Raw genomic sequence first — 14,507 nt, forward strand, 5'->3', positions numbered from 1 at the left:
TTGTGTACCTCTTATAAAAATACCAGGAGTTTCCTGAAGGCAACTTCTTTAAAATCTTTGTACCCCAGCATGTAGGTCACTGTCTGGAAGAAGCACTCAATAAGCATGGTCTAATGAATGAGCCTACTCTTGAAATCCTCAGGCAGTTTGATGGTTAGGAGCACAAGTGCTGAAGCCAGATAGCTGGACATCAATCCTGACTATCCCCCTTCCTAGCTGTGTGGCCATGGACAGCCCCCTGAGGGGAGACTCCTCATCTACCAAATGGGAATGAGCAACTCCAGCTCAGAAAATGGCTGTGAAGGGTAAGAGTAAACACATGGACAGTGGTAAAAACTGTGCCTGGCACCTAATAAATCCTGTACGAGTGCAGCTGTTACAGTCGGCGGTGGTAATTGTATAATTCCTCTCCTAGTACAGTTTATGAGAAGGGAGGGTTTTTTTTGTTTTGTTTTTTTGTTTTGTTTTGTTTTGTTTTTTTTAAGATTATACTTATTCATTCATGAGAGACACAGAGAAGCAGAGACACAGGCAAAAGGAGAAGCAGGGCCCATGCAGGGAGCCTGATGTGGGACTCTATCCCAGGACTCCAAGATCACACCCTGGGCCAAAGGCAGGCACTAAACCATTGAGCCACCCAGGGATCCCCGAGAAGTGAGCTCTTTGATCTTACTTGAAGTCAAGTTGGAATGAGTGTGAGGTGCAACCCCCTTCGACATGACCTGGAGTGCCAGAAATATGAGCTTAGGGTTGTTGGTGCCTCTGCCCTCCTTCACAGGAAGCAAGTGCGCTCAGGAGGCGGTGTTGCTAGACCACGGCTGTTGCTGTTTTCTAGACGGTGTTGGGGAGGTTTCTTGGAGAGGGACTTGGATAAGTACTTAAAGGAGATAAAGATAAAGATCTGGAAAGAATATATGGTCATTGTCCTTCGTGGCAGTTTTTTAAATTGATCAATCATCAGATTCTGAAATTGTAGGTTTTAGTTTTATGTTCTATTTCGTTAAAACGTAATAAATATTACTCAAATTTACTCGAATTTTATGGAACATTATGTCTAACTTTGTAGTCATTTCTCGGTTCACGGTTTTCTCAGCCAAATTTTGATTGTCCATTGTGATTACCAGATGATTCTTATCAAAAAATAAACTTGATATAAATGTTTTGTCTTCTCAGATATCTTATCTCCTCTATTTGGGACACTTGTATCTTCAGCTCAGGTGAGTTTATCGTGGTTTTTTCTTTGGATGAAAAAGGACAAATAACCCCATAAAAAAAGGAGGACCTGTCTCAGTCCTGTATGGGGTCCCCAAGATGGTACGTGCCAGGAGGCTGGTACCAAGAACCACAGTTCTGCTGAGGCTGTGTCCAGCCATCAGCATGGAATAAAGATACCAGCACCAATGCAGCTTCTGGCTGATCAAGAAATCACTCTGGGAATTCCAGCCTGAGGGACTTCTTTTGGGGACACAGTTAATCTCCTGGGTCTCTAGTACAACTCTTGGGGAGGTGCAGAACCTGTAGTCAAGTGTAATTGGTATAAGCCTAGTGAATGTCCAGTCCCAGAGGCCTGTTCACAAAGGTAGCTATATAAGTTAGGCTGAAAAGAAATGTTCTTTCTAAAAGTCCTTTTTATGATCACCTAGGGGGAAAAGGGATAAATTTCTAAGCCCTTTTATTTAAATTAATCAGAGGGCTCTTAGAAATATGTAGTAAGACTACTTAGAAATACTGCCAAAGCCTGCAGGATCCTTTCCTTAGAACCTGTTTTTTCCTGCTCTATCCCATTGATTCAGATTCCTTGAATTGGTTATTCCCTTCAGGATACATTCTAGGTTTGAGTATTGTAACACAACTGTCCAGGTTTACAAATAATACTTGGGAGTTCATCCTTAGTCTAGTTTCTTTCAGTTCAATAACTGAACTATTCTGCTTGGCTGAATCACCCATAATGCTATTCCTTTTCTTTCCCCATCTAGTTTAACTACTGCTTTGATGTGGACTGGCTCATAAAACAGTATCCACCAGAGTTCAGGTGAGGACCACAGGATGACTGAGAACAACTGTAATGGGGCTCGAAAACACAAGATTAGTGATTCACAGGCAACTGCTGTTCATCTTTTTTTTTTTTTTAATATTTCTTTTGAAACTATTAATCATACAAACCTAGTTACATAGGAAAAACAGCATTTGTTGATCTATTCTAATTAATCTCCTGTGTTCCTAATATAGATGTTAGCATTCATGGCTGTTGCTGTTTCCAGAAGTAGATAAGGACAAGTCCCAATCTAAAGAACTTTGATATTAATGTGAAGGAAAAGATCATTACTATCTGCTTTCTAGACCTGTAAACATGCCACACTTCCCTTAGCACAGCAGTGCTGTTCAAAGAACCTTTGCTAATGATTCTTCCTGTAGTTCAGGAGCCAATGAAGGGGGTTTGAGAGCCTTCTCTTATCCAGATTACAGAGGTGATGGATTTTTCAGTTCATCCTCTACAGTTCCTCGGCCTGGTGTTAGGCGGTGTAGCCTGAATACAGATAGGACAGGTGGCAGGTCACTGTACAATGCTATGTCTAACATTCACCCAGCAAAACCCTTAACAGCAAGTAAGGTAAAGGAATATACCCACAGCAAAATAATTGGTCAGGGTCCTCAAAGTTCTTGGTACATTTAGGACATCCGATTTTGGAAACCTTTATTAATAGCAGATAAAATTCTATTGAAATTTCCTGAGAGGCTTTGTCACTCAAGGGCTTGTGTTTGACCTGTAACACATAGGATTAGTTTTAGCTGTATATAACAGAAAAGCAAAAATAACCATGGCTTAAATGAGAGAAAACAGTTTCTCCAGCCTGAGAAGTCTAGAGAGTAGACATTCGTGGTCTGGTTTGGGGGCTGCTGTGGTAATCAGGGACTTAGTCACCCATTGTGTCTTTCTGTCCCACCATCCTGTACAAGTCCTCAAAGTATCTTCATGGTCCAGGAAGGCACCCAGTGCTCCAGGTCACTGGTCTCTGTTCCAGGTGGCAGGCAGGAGAAAGGGCACAAGGGCCACCTCCCAGCTATGCCTCCTTTGAGCAGCCTCCTGAATGTCCCACACAACACCTGCTTATATTTCATTGAGCAGAACTCGGCCACAAGATACCTTATTTCCTTGAACTCTACAACCACTTATTAATAAGTCTGTGTCATGCCTTGGGCCTGGGCTTGTTCACCCTTGTATCTTGGGACTAGTGCAGTACCTACTACACAGTTGGAGTTTAGTGAATATAGGTCTAATGAGGAAATGCTTTTTTGCTTGGTCCAAAGGAAGGGGAGAGAAGAGCATACTATTAAGTAACAATAATTGTGTATCTTTTAATCTGAACTTAAACACATGAACACAGAGCTAACTATATGTCCTTCTGGACCAAAGAAGATAATTACTTAGGGATTTCCTTGAGTCACAATTTCTCTGGGTCCCATCAGATCTTTTTTGGGATCAGGCCACATGACCCTGTTGTAAAGGTAACTGGTTAGTAAAGAGTAACTGGTTAGTGCTCTATTTTAGCTCCGTACTCAGTCACCACAAAGACCAGAAACAATTGTCTGGTGGTAAGGAAACTAGCATTCTTTAGTCAGTAGTCCAGCTTTATAAAAGATATATTCTAAATACTTCTGATCTGTTTCTAGGAAGAAACCAATCCTGCTTGTGCACGGAGATAAACGAGAAGCTAAGGCTCACTTACATGCCCAGGCCAAGCCTTATGAAAACATTTCCCTCTGCCAGGTAAGCTACTTCTGTTTGAGATCGTGCTTAGTCCAGGAGTTGAAAGGATATGTAGACATCTAATCTAACTACCCACCTAGAGCAAGAATCCTTTATCTAGCATCACCAACAGATACTTTTCGAGCCTTGACTTAAATGCTTTCTGAGACACCCATCTATGTATGGGTAGCCCTTGAAGTTGGAAGGATTTTTCTTTCTTTGTTGACCTGATATCTCTGTATTTGTCAGGTTCCTCCAGAGAAACGGAACCAATAGGGTAAGTGTGTGTAGAAGACTTACTTTAAAAGAACTAGGTCACATGATTGGGGACTGGCAAGTCTAGATGTTATAGGGTAAGCCTGCAGGCTGGAAACCCAAAAGAGAGTAGATGCTGTAGCTCAGGTCCATGATGGTCTGAAGACCGAATTTCCTCTTCCTTGAGGGAGATAGTCTTTTTTTCACTTAGGCCTTCAACTGACTGGATGAGGTTCACAAAGAGAAATCTGTTTGACTCTGCTAATTCAAATGTTAATCTCCTCTAAAAACACCTTCATGGCAATATCTCCCCAAATATCTGGATACTGTGACATGGCCAAGTTGACACACACAATCCTCATCTCCTTTTACCTTTTGTGCTTGGGTCCTGATTTCCCCTCTCTGGAGCCACGTATAATAAACTCTACAAATGTGACTGATGCCTGTTTATAAAGTCCTCTATTGTACTTCCTTCATTTTCTTTCAGGTTTGAGCATCATTTCTTTAGTTGTAACAAGAATCCCTATCATTCCCCCATCTGCTAGCACTCCTCTGTTTGCATCTAGTTTGTCATTGTCCTTCTCGAACCTGACCAGGTTTTCTGAATGCAAATCAGTGGGTGCTTCTTTCTGTGAATGCAGCTTAAAACTTTGTTTTGACAACTTATCTGACGGGTACTTGCTGCTGACACTTAACCCATAGACCTCTGATCTTTTTCGTGTGAATTGCAGCGAAGGCCTATACTGGAAGGATGGACAAATTAGAAGTAAACCTATTAAGAAACTATGTGAGTTGAGCTGCAAATGTCTAGGCCTAATGAGGGAACAGTAAGTGGTCTTGTAACAGCTGTATCTGCTTTGTTTGCTGGGACCAAAGCAAAGCAGAAAAGGCCAAAAAGTTGTAGCCGAGGTCCTTGTTACAGTCCCAGAATTCTATCCTAATGCCCTTCATTCTGTATGTGAAAATACACTGTAAGTCTTGGACTTCCTTTATGACTAGTTGCTTTTGATTCCATCCCTAAAAGAATATTGGGTGTGGGATGTCGTGCAACAAACTGGGGAGAGAGAAGCAAGAATTTTTCATAGTATGATTTCCTTCTTGTGGAAATGGTAGCTCTGAAGTGATTGAGGTCATACTGACCTTTTCCTGTTTGGGCAGCTGACTAGTCCATTTCCAAGCAGCCACAATAAGATACTTTCTCTTTGCCATAGTGAAATAGCCTCTAGATTTATGCTCTTGGAGTGCATTGACAAGCGTGAACTACATGGAACCTAGATCATTTTTCATTTTCTTTCTAATGTCTTTTTTCCTCCCTGTTCATATAAGAATTCCAACTCATTCTAATGTTCTTTCAACTATAAAATGCTATCTGTGTATGTGGTTATTCTTAAAGGTTCACAGGTTCTCAGTCTGCTCAATCTTAAACCTGGCTTAAATTTTTCCTGTGATTTGACCCACAGTACTTTATGTAGTTGGAGTTTTTAAAACAGTCACTCCTTGGCCCAACATGTTTATGGCTCAGCTTTTATACATAAGTTTCTGCTTGGCAGTTGCCTAAAATCCCATGGTTTGCTTTTGCTTCTTCCAAAAGAAGAGTTTAACCTGCAGTAGGATAGTGCTCATGAGACTAATAGTGGTTAGAAAATAACCTAGGAATCCTAAAAAGCAATCATGAAATCAGTGGAAATAGAAAAACTTTCAGAGACTAGCCACTTGTACTGGAAAGTTTGGGGGATTATGTGGCAGGTCTGATGGTGTGCTCCAGGCTGGCCACTAGAGGGCACGACGGCCCACTGTCCTCTACCTCCACCAAAGAGCTGTTCAGAAGGTCCTAGTACTAGTCCAAAGTGTAGGACTGTGATATCATCCTGACCTGTTGAATTCCCATCACATCCTGTCAGTGAGATGAATTCTTGGCTTTTTAGGACAGGAGTGCAACATAACATCTGACGAAGCTGAGGCATAGTAGCGAAAATCAGCGGATCTTCCCATGTTGCACATGTGGGGCCTGAGGCCAGAGATTGAGGCCTTATGGTGGTCAAAGTTCAAACTGCCTGGGTTCTGCAGTTCTCTACCCACTAACTATGTCCATCTGGGTCCATCACTTAACCTCCGTAGGCCTAATTTGTTTATCTCTAAGATAGATTGTTAATAGTATTCTTCACTCAGTTGTAGTACCAAGGATTTGGTACATTTGCCCCCCAAAAAGCATCTGTTAGCTATTACCTGTTGAAGTTACTATCCTTGTGCTTAGACTTGCCCAAGAGCAAACAACTGCTAGCAAAACTAAACTCAGAAGCCATCTCTTGACCATTGCATTTTCTGAGCCAAATACCAGATTATAGAGAGGCAGTCTTCATTCTAATTTTATAGTTTTAAAGACCTACTCTTCTCTGATCTCTCTTCATTTGTGTGGCCAGAGCCTACAAATGCATTCTGGTCTGTGAGCATCCCCAAACACTGAGCTTAAAGGGTGTAGTGAGCGGGGCCACCTGTCTCAGCATCCCCAAGACAGGTGTGTCCTACTCAACCTGATGTCTTCTAATTGCCTATTTCTGCCTCCAGCAAACAAGTCCATCCCTGCCCTGTTGGGGTGGGGAGCTTGATTTTTAGAAGTACTTAGTTCCATTTCTAGAGTGCTTACTCCATGCAGGCCCTCTCTTCTAGACAGTCCATGTAGTTGTCTCATCTCCTCCTAAAACTCTGAATCCTCTAACAGCACCCTCATTGTAAAGAGAAAAAAGATGAGGCATAGAGACTTAAGTATTTTTCAGTCGCCCGAAGTTGTAAGGATGGGATTTTTGTGTCCCTGTGTCCACATTCCTCACTGTTAAACTGTTTTGACATTTGTTTAACTCTTTCATAACCTACATTTTGAGACGTATTCTGCTTAACCAAGGTCTTGCTATACTGAATGTTAGCTAAAAATGTTTTAATTCTCCACCCATTCCTATTTGTTAAGGTATCATTTTGTAATAGGAAAATAGATTGAATATATTATCTTTTCGGCACTCGCTAGGTTATCAGTATGAGAACTTCCGTTTTAACATCAAAATGTATGCTACTACCACATTGTTCATTTTAGATACGGTCTAGAAATTTTCTGATACATTAATTTCTGTGTAAGCCAAATATCTTAATTTTAAAACTTTGCTTACGGTCCCCTTTTTTTTTTTTTTTTTTTGCAACTAAAGGTAACAGACTTCTTCTGAGGACTAATTAAAAATTCAGCATAAAAAAAATTCAGCATATATCAAATCGTTCTGGCTAATTAAAAAACTAATGAACCTCACTGGATAGGGATTATAAAAGTTGTATTGTCAGTCCAGGGCCTCTCCACTAGAGGGCAGTGAAAACAACTCAAAACAGTGTTGACCCAAACCTTTTCTAACTTAATTTCCAATAGGTAAGGATATTGAGTTTGCTAAAAATAAGTGACTCAACTTCTTTTTCATCCTAGGCAAAGTTGGATATTGCATTTGGAACACACCACACGTAAGCAAATTTTTACAAGATGGGAGAGGGTGTGATTTTAGTAGAGCCGAGGACACTATTCTGAAAGCGCCCTTAAAGGAACTCCCAGGTGACAGTTTTGCCAGGGAAAAGAACATCCGTAAGAAAGTAGAGGCGGTGGAGCTGTTTACTAACAGCCTTAAGACAAAGTCCTGGGATTCTGGCTCTTAATGTGAAAATCTGAATCTGTGATGTGGTTTCTTCTTTCTGTTCAGGACCCCCCTTCCAGCCAGTGGGGGGGCAGGGGCGGGGTGGAGTCGGTGGTGGTTTGTTGTGTAGTCGAGGTTACAGATGACTCTAGGTGTCAGTCATGTGCCTTTGGATTCCACTACTTAAAAAAAAGTCTGATTTAAGATGCTGAATTGCATTAAATAGAATATTAGGTCAGCTCCATGCTGTGATAAACTACAAAGCTGTTAATTTGACACTGATGCCTATCCCTGCTCAAAACTTCTCAGAAATTTTTTAGAACCATTTTGAGATGTTGTAAACCGGGCAAGAAGATCTTCTATTACTTCCTACATGACATGTTGCACCTAATGATCAGTTTGATTCCTACTGCAGTTAATTCTTGCGGCTGTTCTACTAAGCCTTTTTACATAATTGTTCTATAAATGAGAAAAAGAAGATATGGTTGTTCCTATTTCAGTATTTTTGTAAACCAGCAGTGGAAGTGGGTTGGAATTGTAAGCATGTCCCTTCAGGTAACAGTCTCTAGGGCAACAAGGAATCTCCAAGGATGGATTCTGACCTGTCGAAATATTAGTCCCAAGTCTTGCTTGTGGCCGTTGTTTTCTTGATGTTACAGTGACTCGAAATCAGGAAATATGTTCATAGTTCTTTGGCAAAATATGGTTTGAAGCATACAGCCTGTTTTAAAAAGTAACCAGAACAGGAAGGGCTGAGCTATTTCATAAGAGGATGCTTTTCCACCGTATCTTATCTGGTCTTTAATCCTCCTGAGTCAATGTTTTGTTTACCAACCATCCCTGACGGGCAGCCTCTAACAGGATAGGGTTTGAGGATTCTTGTGAACTTAAGCGTTTAACTCAGGTATAAATTACTCTTTATGGAGCACTTATCACAGGATGATAGATAGGATACAAAATAGCCTTGAGTAGACTGAGTGGGTATCTTAGGCTCCCCTCCCTGCATCACAAGAGACCCTGGTGGTGGATGGCGGCAGTCAGCCTGTCCTAGCAAGACGTCCTGACCGTAATGAATAGCACCAAATGAATCCTAGTTCACCACCCTTAGCCGGGCCCCTAGCATAAATCTTATTCTAAAATTCCCCCATTTGGGCCCTGGACATGATTTGCTGATCCTTAGTGTCAGCTTCTTGCGTGGCCCCACATTCTGTGCCAGCAGTCAGCATTTTGTGGGCACCATCACGCTGCAGTTCTGTACCAGCATGTATGAGAGCCTGCGTCTTCCATCTTCATTTCAATTACACCGTGAGTCTTGTTGAGGGACTGAGCATGTTGGGTCTGGCCAGGATCTAGCATGATAACGTTTGATTGATCCTAGAGGGGCTATCCTTTTATTATGCTACTTAACACATGATTTGGTCCGTCCTCTTCATTATATAGAGGTCCTTCGTAGATAAGCAGTTATCTTCCAGCTACTGTTGAAGACTAGAGGTCCTTCGTAGATAAGCAGTTATCTTCCAGCTACTGTTGAAGACAGGACAAGGACCCATTTAACTCTTCATTCTCATTTGGTTTTAGCTAATATTGATTTCCCAGCACCTCCCCTCCCCCCGCCCCCGGCGGGTTGAGCCTAGCAGTTACTCAGGATTGTAAATGCCTAGGCAAGTAATTACAACAGAGCCCTTCCCAGCCACATAGCTAACATTTTGTTAAAATGCTAGTATCTTGAAGACTAAACCCATGTCTTGAAGTTACTCAGTTGCTCATTTAAAAAATTTCTAAAGAATTGATTAAATGACTTGTAATGAGACACAGCTCTGGTATTTTGAGACTTAAAGTGTTTTTTGTTTTTTTTGTTTTTTTTTTTTTTAATTTTTATTTATTTATGATAGAGAGAGAGAGGCAGAGACCTAGAGGGAGAAGCAGGCTCCATGCTCTGGGAGCCCGATGTGGGATTTGATCCCGGGTCCCCAGGATCGCGCCCTGGGCCAAAGGCAGGCGCTAAACCGCTGCGCCACCCAGGGATCCCTATTTTGAGACTTAATAGTTCTCGTAGCTCTTAGTGTTTGGATGAGAGGCAAAATATTAGGAGTTAGAAAAAGGAGGAAACCTTCCAGCTCGCAGTGCTGGAGTGTAATGTGCCTCCCCAACTTGAGAGTGTAGTTACTATACTAAGTAGGAAGTAGTCTTTGAGATTACATCCACTTTAGCAGAGATGTTTGGACCATGTACTGTGCACAAAACATCTGAAGACAACCAAGATATAACCCCCATCACTATCCCTGTTAGATACAATAAACATGCTTTATCCATGTTCCTGTAGGATGCCATGCAGTCTCAGGGCCTGTCACCCAGAGCTTTAGATTTCTGAACTTTTTCACTGTCCCCCAGAGCTGGGAACAAAAGTACCTCTAGCTCAGAATCGGTGGGGAAGGGGGGAAGCCAAAGCAGCCAAATGGTGAATTGTCTGCCTGGGAGCCAGTGGCAGACTGCAAGGTGGTCAGGCACCGCTTTCTGCTTACATCTGTAGCCAGGCCTCCCACCACACAGGACTTAGTCCCACATTGACCTACCCATCACACACTTGCCAGTTGTGTGACGTGTCCTTGGCCCTGTACTTCCCTGTGGAAGCCATGCCTAGTGAGATGAAGGTCCCACCCCATGAGATCCAAACAAGCTCTTCTGGCTCATTCAGGAACTTTGATCATTCCCAGTACCTACCAGGCCATAGATTCTGCTGTTGTAAAATAAGGCTGTTAATGCCTCCTGGATCACCAGGGAGATATGTGTATTGTATTCTGGAGAGCTTCTGGAATGCCTGGCACAGAGGTGCTCTGCAGACATTGGTTTTCTTCCCCCTTTACTGGAATAGCTCCAGGTTTGGAAATTATCCCTTTTACTGCCCCCACAAGTTAACAGGTAATATGCAGGTCAACATTTCTTCAGGGGAGACTTCATTTCTTATGCATTTTTAATTGTGATTTTATTAGCTCCTGCCACTTTGCCTGAGATGATGGCTCTCTTTAGAATACTTCACGCTCCTGTTGGATAAGATTCACTGACAGCAGTACATGATTTTCCTGATAATTGATGCCTTGATTAATGGAAATATTTGTGAAACTTAAATCTTGGATTCATAACTGGCCTTATTCTTAATTACAGTCAGCTGCTGATTTGGCAACTGTGTGTGTAAATCTGCCCAGATTTCAGGAAGCCCGTTTCATAAACGGAGAAAAGATTGGTTCAGCAGCTGTCACTTCTCCAGCTTTGCATTAACTTACTGTTTGCCAGCTTGGGTTAAATTCTCATTTTGGCAAGAGCTAAATATCTCATTCTCTTTTCTATTCTTTGCAGTATCTTTTTATGCTAACCCCATTCTGTCCATATACAATTCAGTTTTGTTTATTTGGAGAGAACCAGTGGTTAGTTCCCTCCGCCCCAATGCATGAACTGACATCAGTTGGTATTAAGTAGCATGTTGGCCCCAATGGAAATAAGGCAGAGTTACTGCCTTGAGAAGTGAATCCCTAGTTACAGGGTGAGAACTTAGATTCATGAAACAATTGGGAGACCAAAAGCCCTCTAGGAGTAGATGAAGAAATGAAGCAAGGCACTGAAGGAGTCCTGGAAATGCACATGGGGGAGAGTTCATTTCATGAACACATGTTATGATTCCTTCTCAAAACCCTGGGCAGCAAGGAAGGGATTGATCCTTTACTTTATTAGTGAGAAACTGTGGGACACCAAGTGACTTCCGTAGGGTCCTACATCCTCCAGTTGATGACAAGAGCTTAGGTCTTCTAGCTTCAAGTAGAAAGCTCTTGTTTGTATCCTTTTCCTTCTTTGTCTAGAAATAAAACAAGAGCACTCTGACGACTGGAGGGAAGGCCCATGGCAGAGGGAGGACTCAGCTGGGTCTCATCTGAGTACATGAAGAAAAGGAAAGACTTCAAGGCTAGATCCGTGTTGGTGATGAGTATGGCATCTGTGGAGTATGAGAAAAGATCAGTCTTAGGATAGTGAAGCATTTTCAAACTTTTCCAAACCACAACCCACATTAAAAAGTACAGTGTACATAGTCTATCACACGTGTCCATACTCCTATGCTGTGAAACCAGTTATTTAAATATCTACAATATATTTGAGTTTCTAACTATTTTAAATAGACTTATTTATTTTAGAGCCTAAGCGGGAGAGGGAGAGAGAATCTTACAGCAGACTCCCCACTCAGCACAGAGCCAACATGGGGCTCGATCTCCTGACCCTGAGACCATGACCTGAGTAAAAATCAAGAGTCAGATGCTTAACTGAGCCACCCAGGCACCCCTCTATTGTAACCCCTTAAAAAACACTAGCTACGATGTAGTAGCAGGAGGCTGTGACCATACTTTGAGAAACACTGGACAAGGTTTCCATGGTCCTGAATAGATAAGGGCTTGAAGTGTCAGGCTTGGCCATGTGGGCAGAATGAGGCAAAAGTTCGTTTACTCAGAGCATTTCAGAAGGTGGATTTCTACCTATCACTTAAATAGACTTTGATTTTAATAACATGTAGAAGAAATGAAGGTTGTAACTGTTAAGTTTGAGTAGTAGAAGGGTCTGAGAACTCCTTTAGCTATGATATTTGCACTGTAAAAATAGCATATATTTTAACAGCATTAATGCCTTTGTTCTCTTATTTTTAAAGGAAAATGATGTTACTACTGTATGAAGAAGGCCTCCGGGTGGTCATACACACCTCCAACCTCATCCATGCCGACTGGCACCAGAAAACTCAGGGGTTTGTAGGCTTCTGTTTACTTCATAGCAGTGGTTCTGGGTGGCATTCACTTGACTCTTTTCTTAGATTGTTTCAAAATAAAACACAAAAACCTCACCTGTAGCATAAAAAAGAGACAGACCTGGAAATAGTATCTTACTGCCTCCCCCCCAGGTCCACTGCTTCAAGTGTTAACAGTTGAGTACATACATATCCGTGACTATCATACGTGTAAACATAAATACTTGCTTTTCCCAGGTCTTACAAAAATGGGATTATTCACACTCTACAGCAAGTACAGGGAACAGCATATACAAAGGCTCTGAGTCAGGAAAGGGGGTGTAAAATGAAAGGTCTGAATCTGTTTTTCTGGTGAGGCCCATCAGTAACTTGCCCCAGTACCTGCTGCATTCTTGCTTGCCTATTTCCCAAATGGTATTAAAGGGAAACTTAGAAGTTAATCATGTTAAAAACCTCCCATCATCCCGAGTTTATTTTTCCATAAAAGAAATCTAAATTAATGCCTTTTTAGAGTCTTTAACATGTTCATATGGTCATGAATCTCCAAAAGAAAATTTGAATTTGAAATTTTTTCCGTGCTTTTTAAATTATATTATTTTATTACTAACCCTTAGTCCTTGGTATACTTATGCTAGCTCTAGTCTGAGTACTTTTTAGAAGAGGGGCTTGGGTTTTTGTTGTTGTTGTTGTTTTAAGGATTTGTTCCACTTAAGCTCCTCCTTCTGACTGGCTTTTATTGCTTTTTTTTTTTTTTTTTTTTTTTTTTAAGCCATTTTGTATGTCTCTGCCTTCGCCAGGGTTAGAAGAAACTTTATTCATCTGGAACCCTTCAGAGTTCACTAATTCTCCAGTCTTCCTCCCCCCTGCCTTAATGCTCCCTGCCACTGCCCAGGCTCGTGCAGTCCAGGGCATGTGAGCTCTGACAGAGCCCAAGTCACACCTTTAAGCTGAACTGAAATACAGGACCTTCTAGCCTCCGTCCTGTGGGCTCACTTCGACTCCAGAGTACCCTCCTCCCTTCATACCAGACCGCCCCTCCAGTTTGAAAGGCAGGCTCCCCCCCACCCCTCCCCAGCCCAGTATCTCTGTGTCTATCTCCACTCCTTTCCCCACCATAGCAAGGGGCTTAGAGCCCCACCCCTGATCTAAAGATTTTTTTTTTTAATTTTTAGTGAAAGGGACCATACAAGCAGGGGTAGTGGGAGGAAGAGGGAGAAGCAGACTCCCCACTGAGCAGAGAACCTGATGTGGGGCTTGATTCCAGGACCCTGGGATCATGACCTGAGCTGAAGACAGACACTTAACCAACTAAGCCACACTGGGCCCCCAATCAGCTGAGTTTAGGGTTAACTACACCATTGCTCCTCCCAGAGCTTCTGAGCTGCCCAGTTGGGTTTTGAAACTCATCAGTCTATGGAGTTTTGGCACTCAGTCTCCTGTGGCTCAAAGAATCCCACCCATGGCCACCAGCTTTTTTAGAGTGAAACTTGAGCCAGGATGCTTTAGGTCTCTCTGGATGACTGCTGTGGAGGAAGGGATTAAGGATAATGATTCAGGTTTTCTCCTGTACTGAAAGTTTTGGTTTTGTTTGCTTTTTAAAGATTTTTGAGAGCTCAGCAGGGAGAGCAGCAGAGGGAGAGGCAGAAACAGGCTCCTCGCTGAATAGGAAGCCCAATGTAGGGCTCAATCCAACCACTTTGGGATTGTGACCAGAGCTGAAGGCAGGTGCTCGCCAACTGAGCCCACCCATGTGTCCTGAAAAAGCCTTTTTTTTTTTTTTTTTTTTCTTTAAATTGACTGGTAATAGCCTCACATGGTTTAAAACTCGGTTTTAAGTCTTCATACCCAAGGGTATGAAATCTCCAACTTCCCTCTACCTGCTACCCGAGAGTAGGGTACTGTTATTGCACAGACAGTTCTAATCTCTCAAATTTGCATTTTTGTGTTGTGGGTTATAATTTTTCTTCAAATGCTTAAATGTAGTCCTTCTGTGCAACTTTCATGGTTGGTCTCCTAGTTATTCTCTGTTGGTGCTGTTCTGCTATGCAAGTGTTCCAGCCAT

The 14,507-nt window shown here is 42.1% G+C and overlaps 1 protein-coding gene across 10 annotated transcripts in view; it reads left to right on the forward strand.

Moving 5' to 3' along the window:
• The window catches only part of TDP1 (tyrosyl-DNA phosphodiesterase 1), a 90,719-nt gene that overhangs the window by 7,094 nt on the left and 69,118 nt on the right, over positions 1–14,507 (forward strand). For all 10 annotated transcript variants that reach the window (XM_025444097.3, XM_025444091.3, XM_025444099.2 and 7 more), the window contains 5 exons: positions 1,174–1,217; positions 1,977–2,032; positions 3,673–3,769; positions 7,464–7,498; positions 12,353–12,445. In XM_025444097.3, coding sequence (XP_025299882.1) covers positions 1,174–1,217; positions 1,977–2,032; positions 3,673–3,769; positions 7,464–7,498; positions 12,353–12,445 — 325 coding nt within the window. The remainder of the gene's footprint in view (positions 1–1,173; positions 1,218–1,976; positions 2,033–3,672; positions 3,770–7,463; positions 7,499–12,352; positions 12,446–14,507) is intronic.

This window comes from Canis lupus, chromosome 8 (genome assembly GCF_003254725.2).
Source record: "Canis lupus dingo isolate Sandy chromosome 8, ASM325472v2, whole genome shotgun sequence".
NCBI classification, from domain to species: domain Eukaryota; kingdom Metazoa; phylum Chordata; class Mammalia; order Carnivora; family Canidae; genus Canis; species Canis lupus.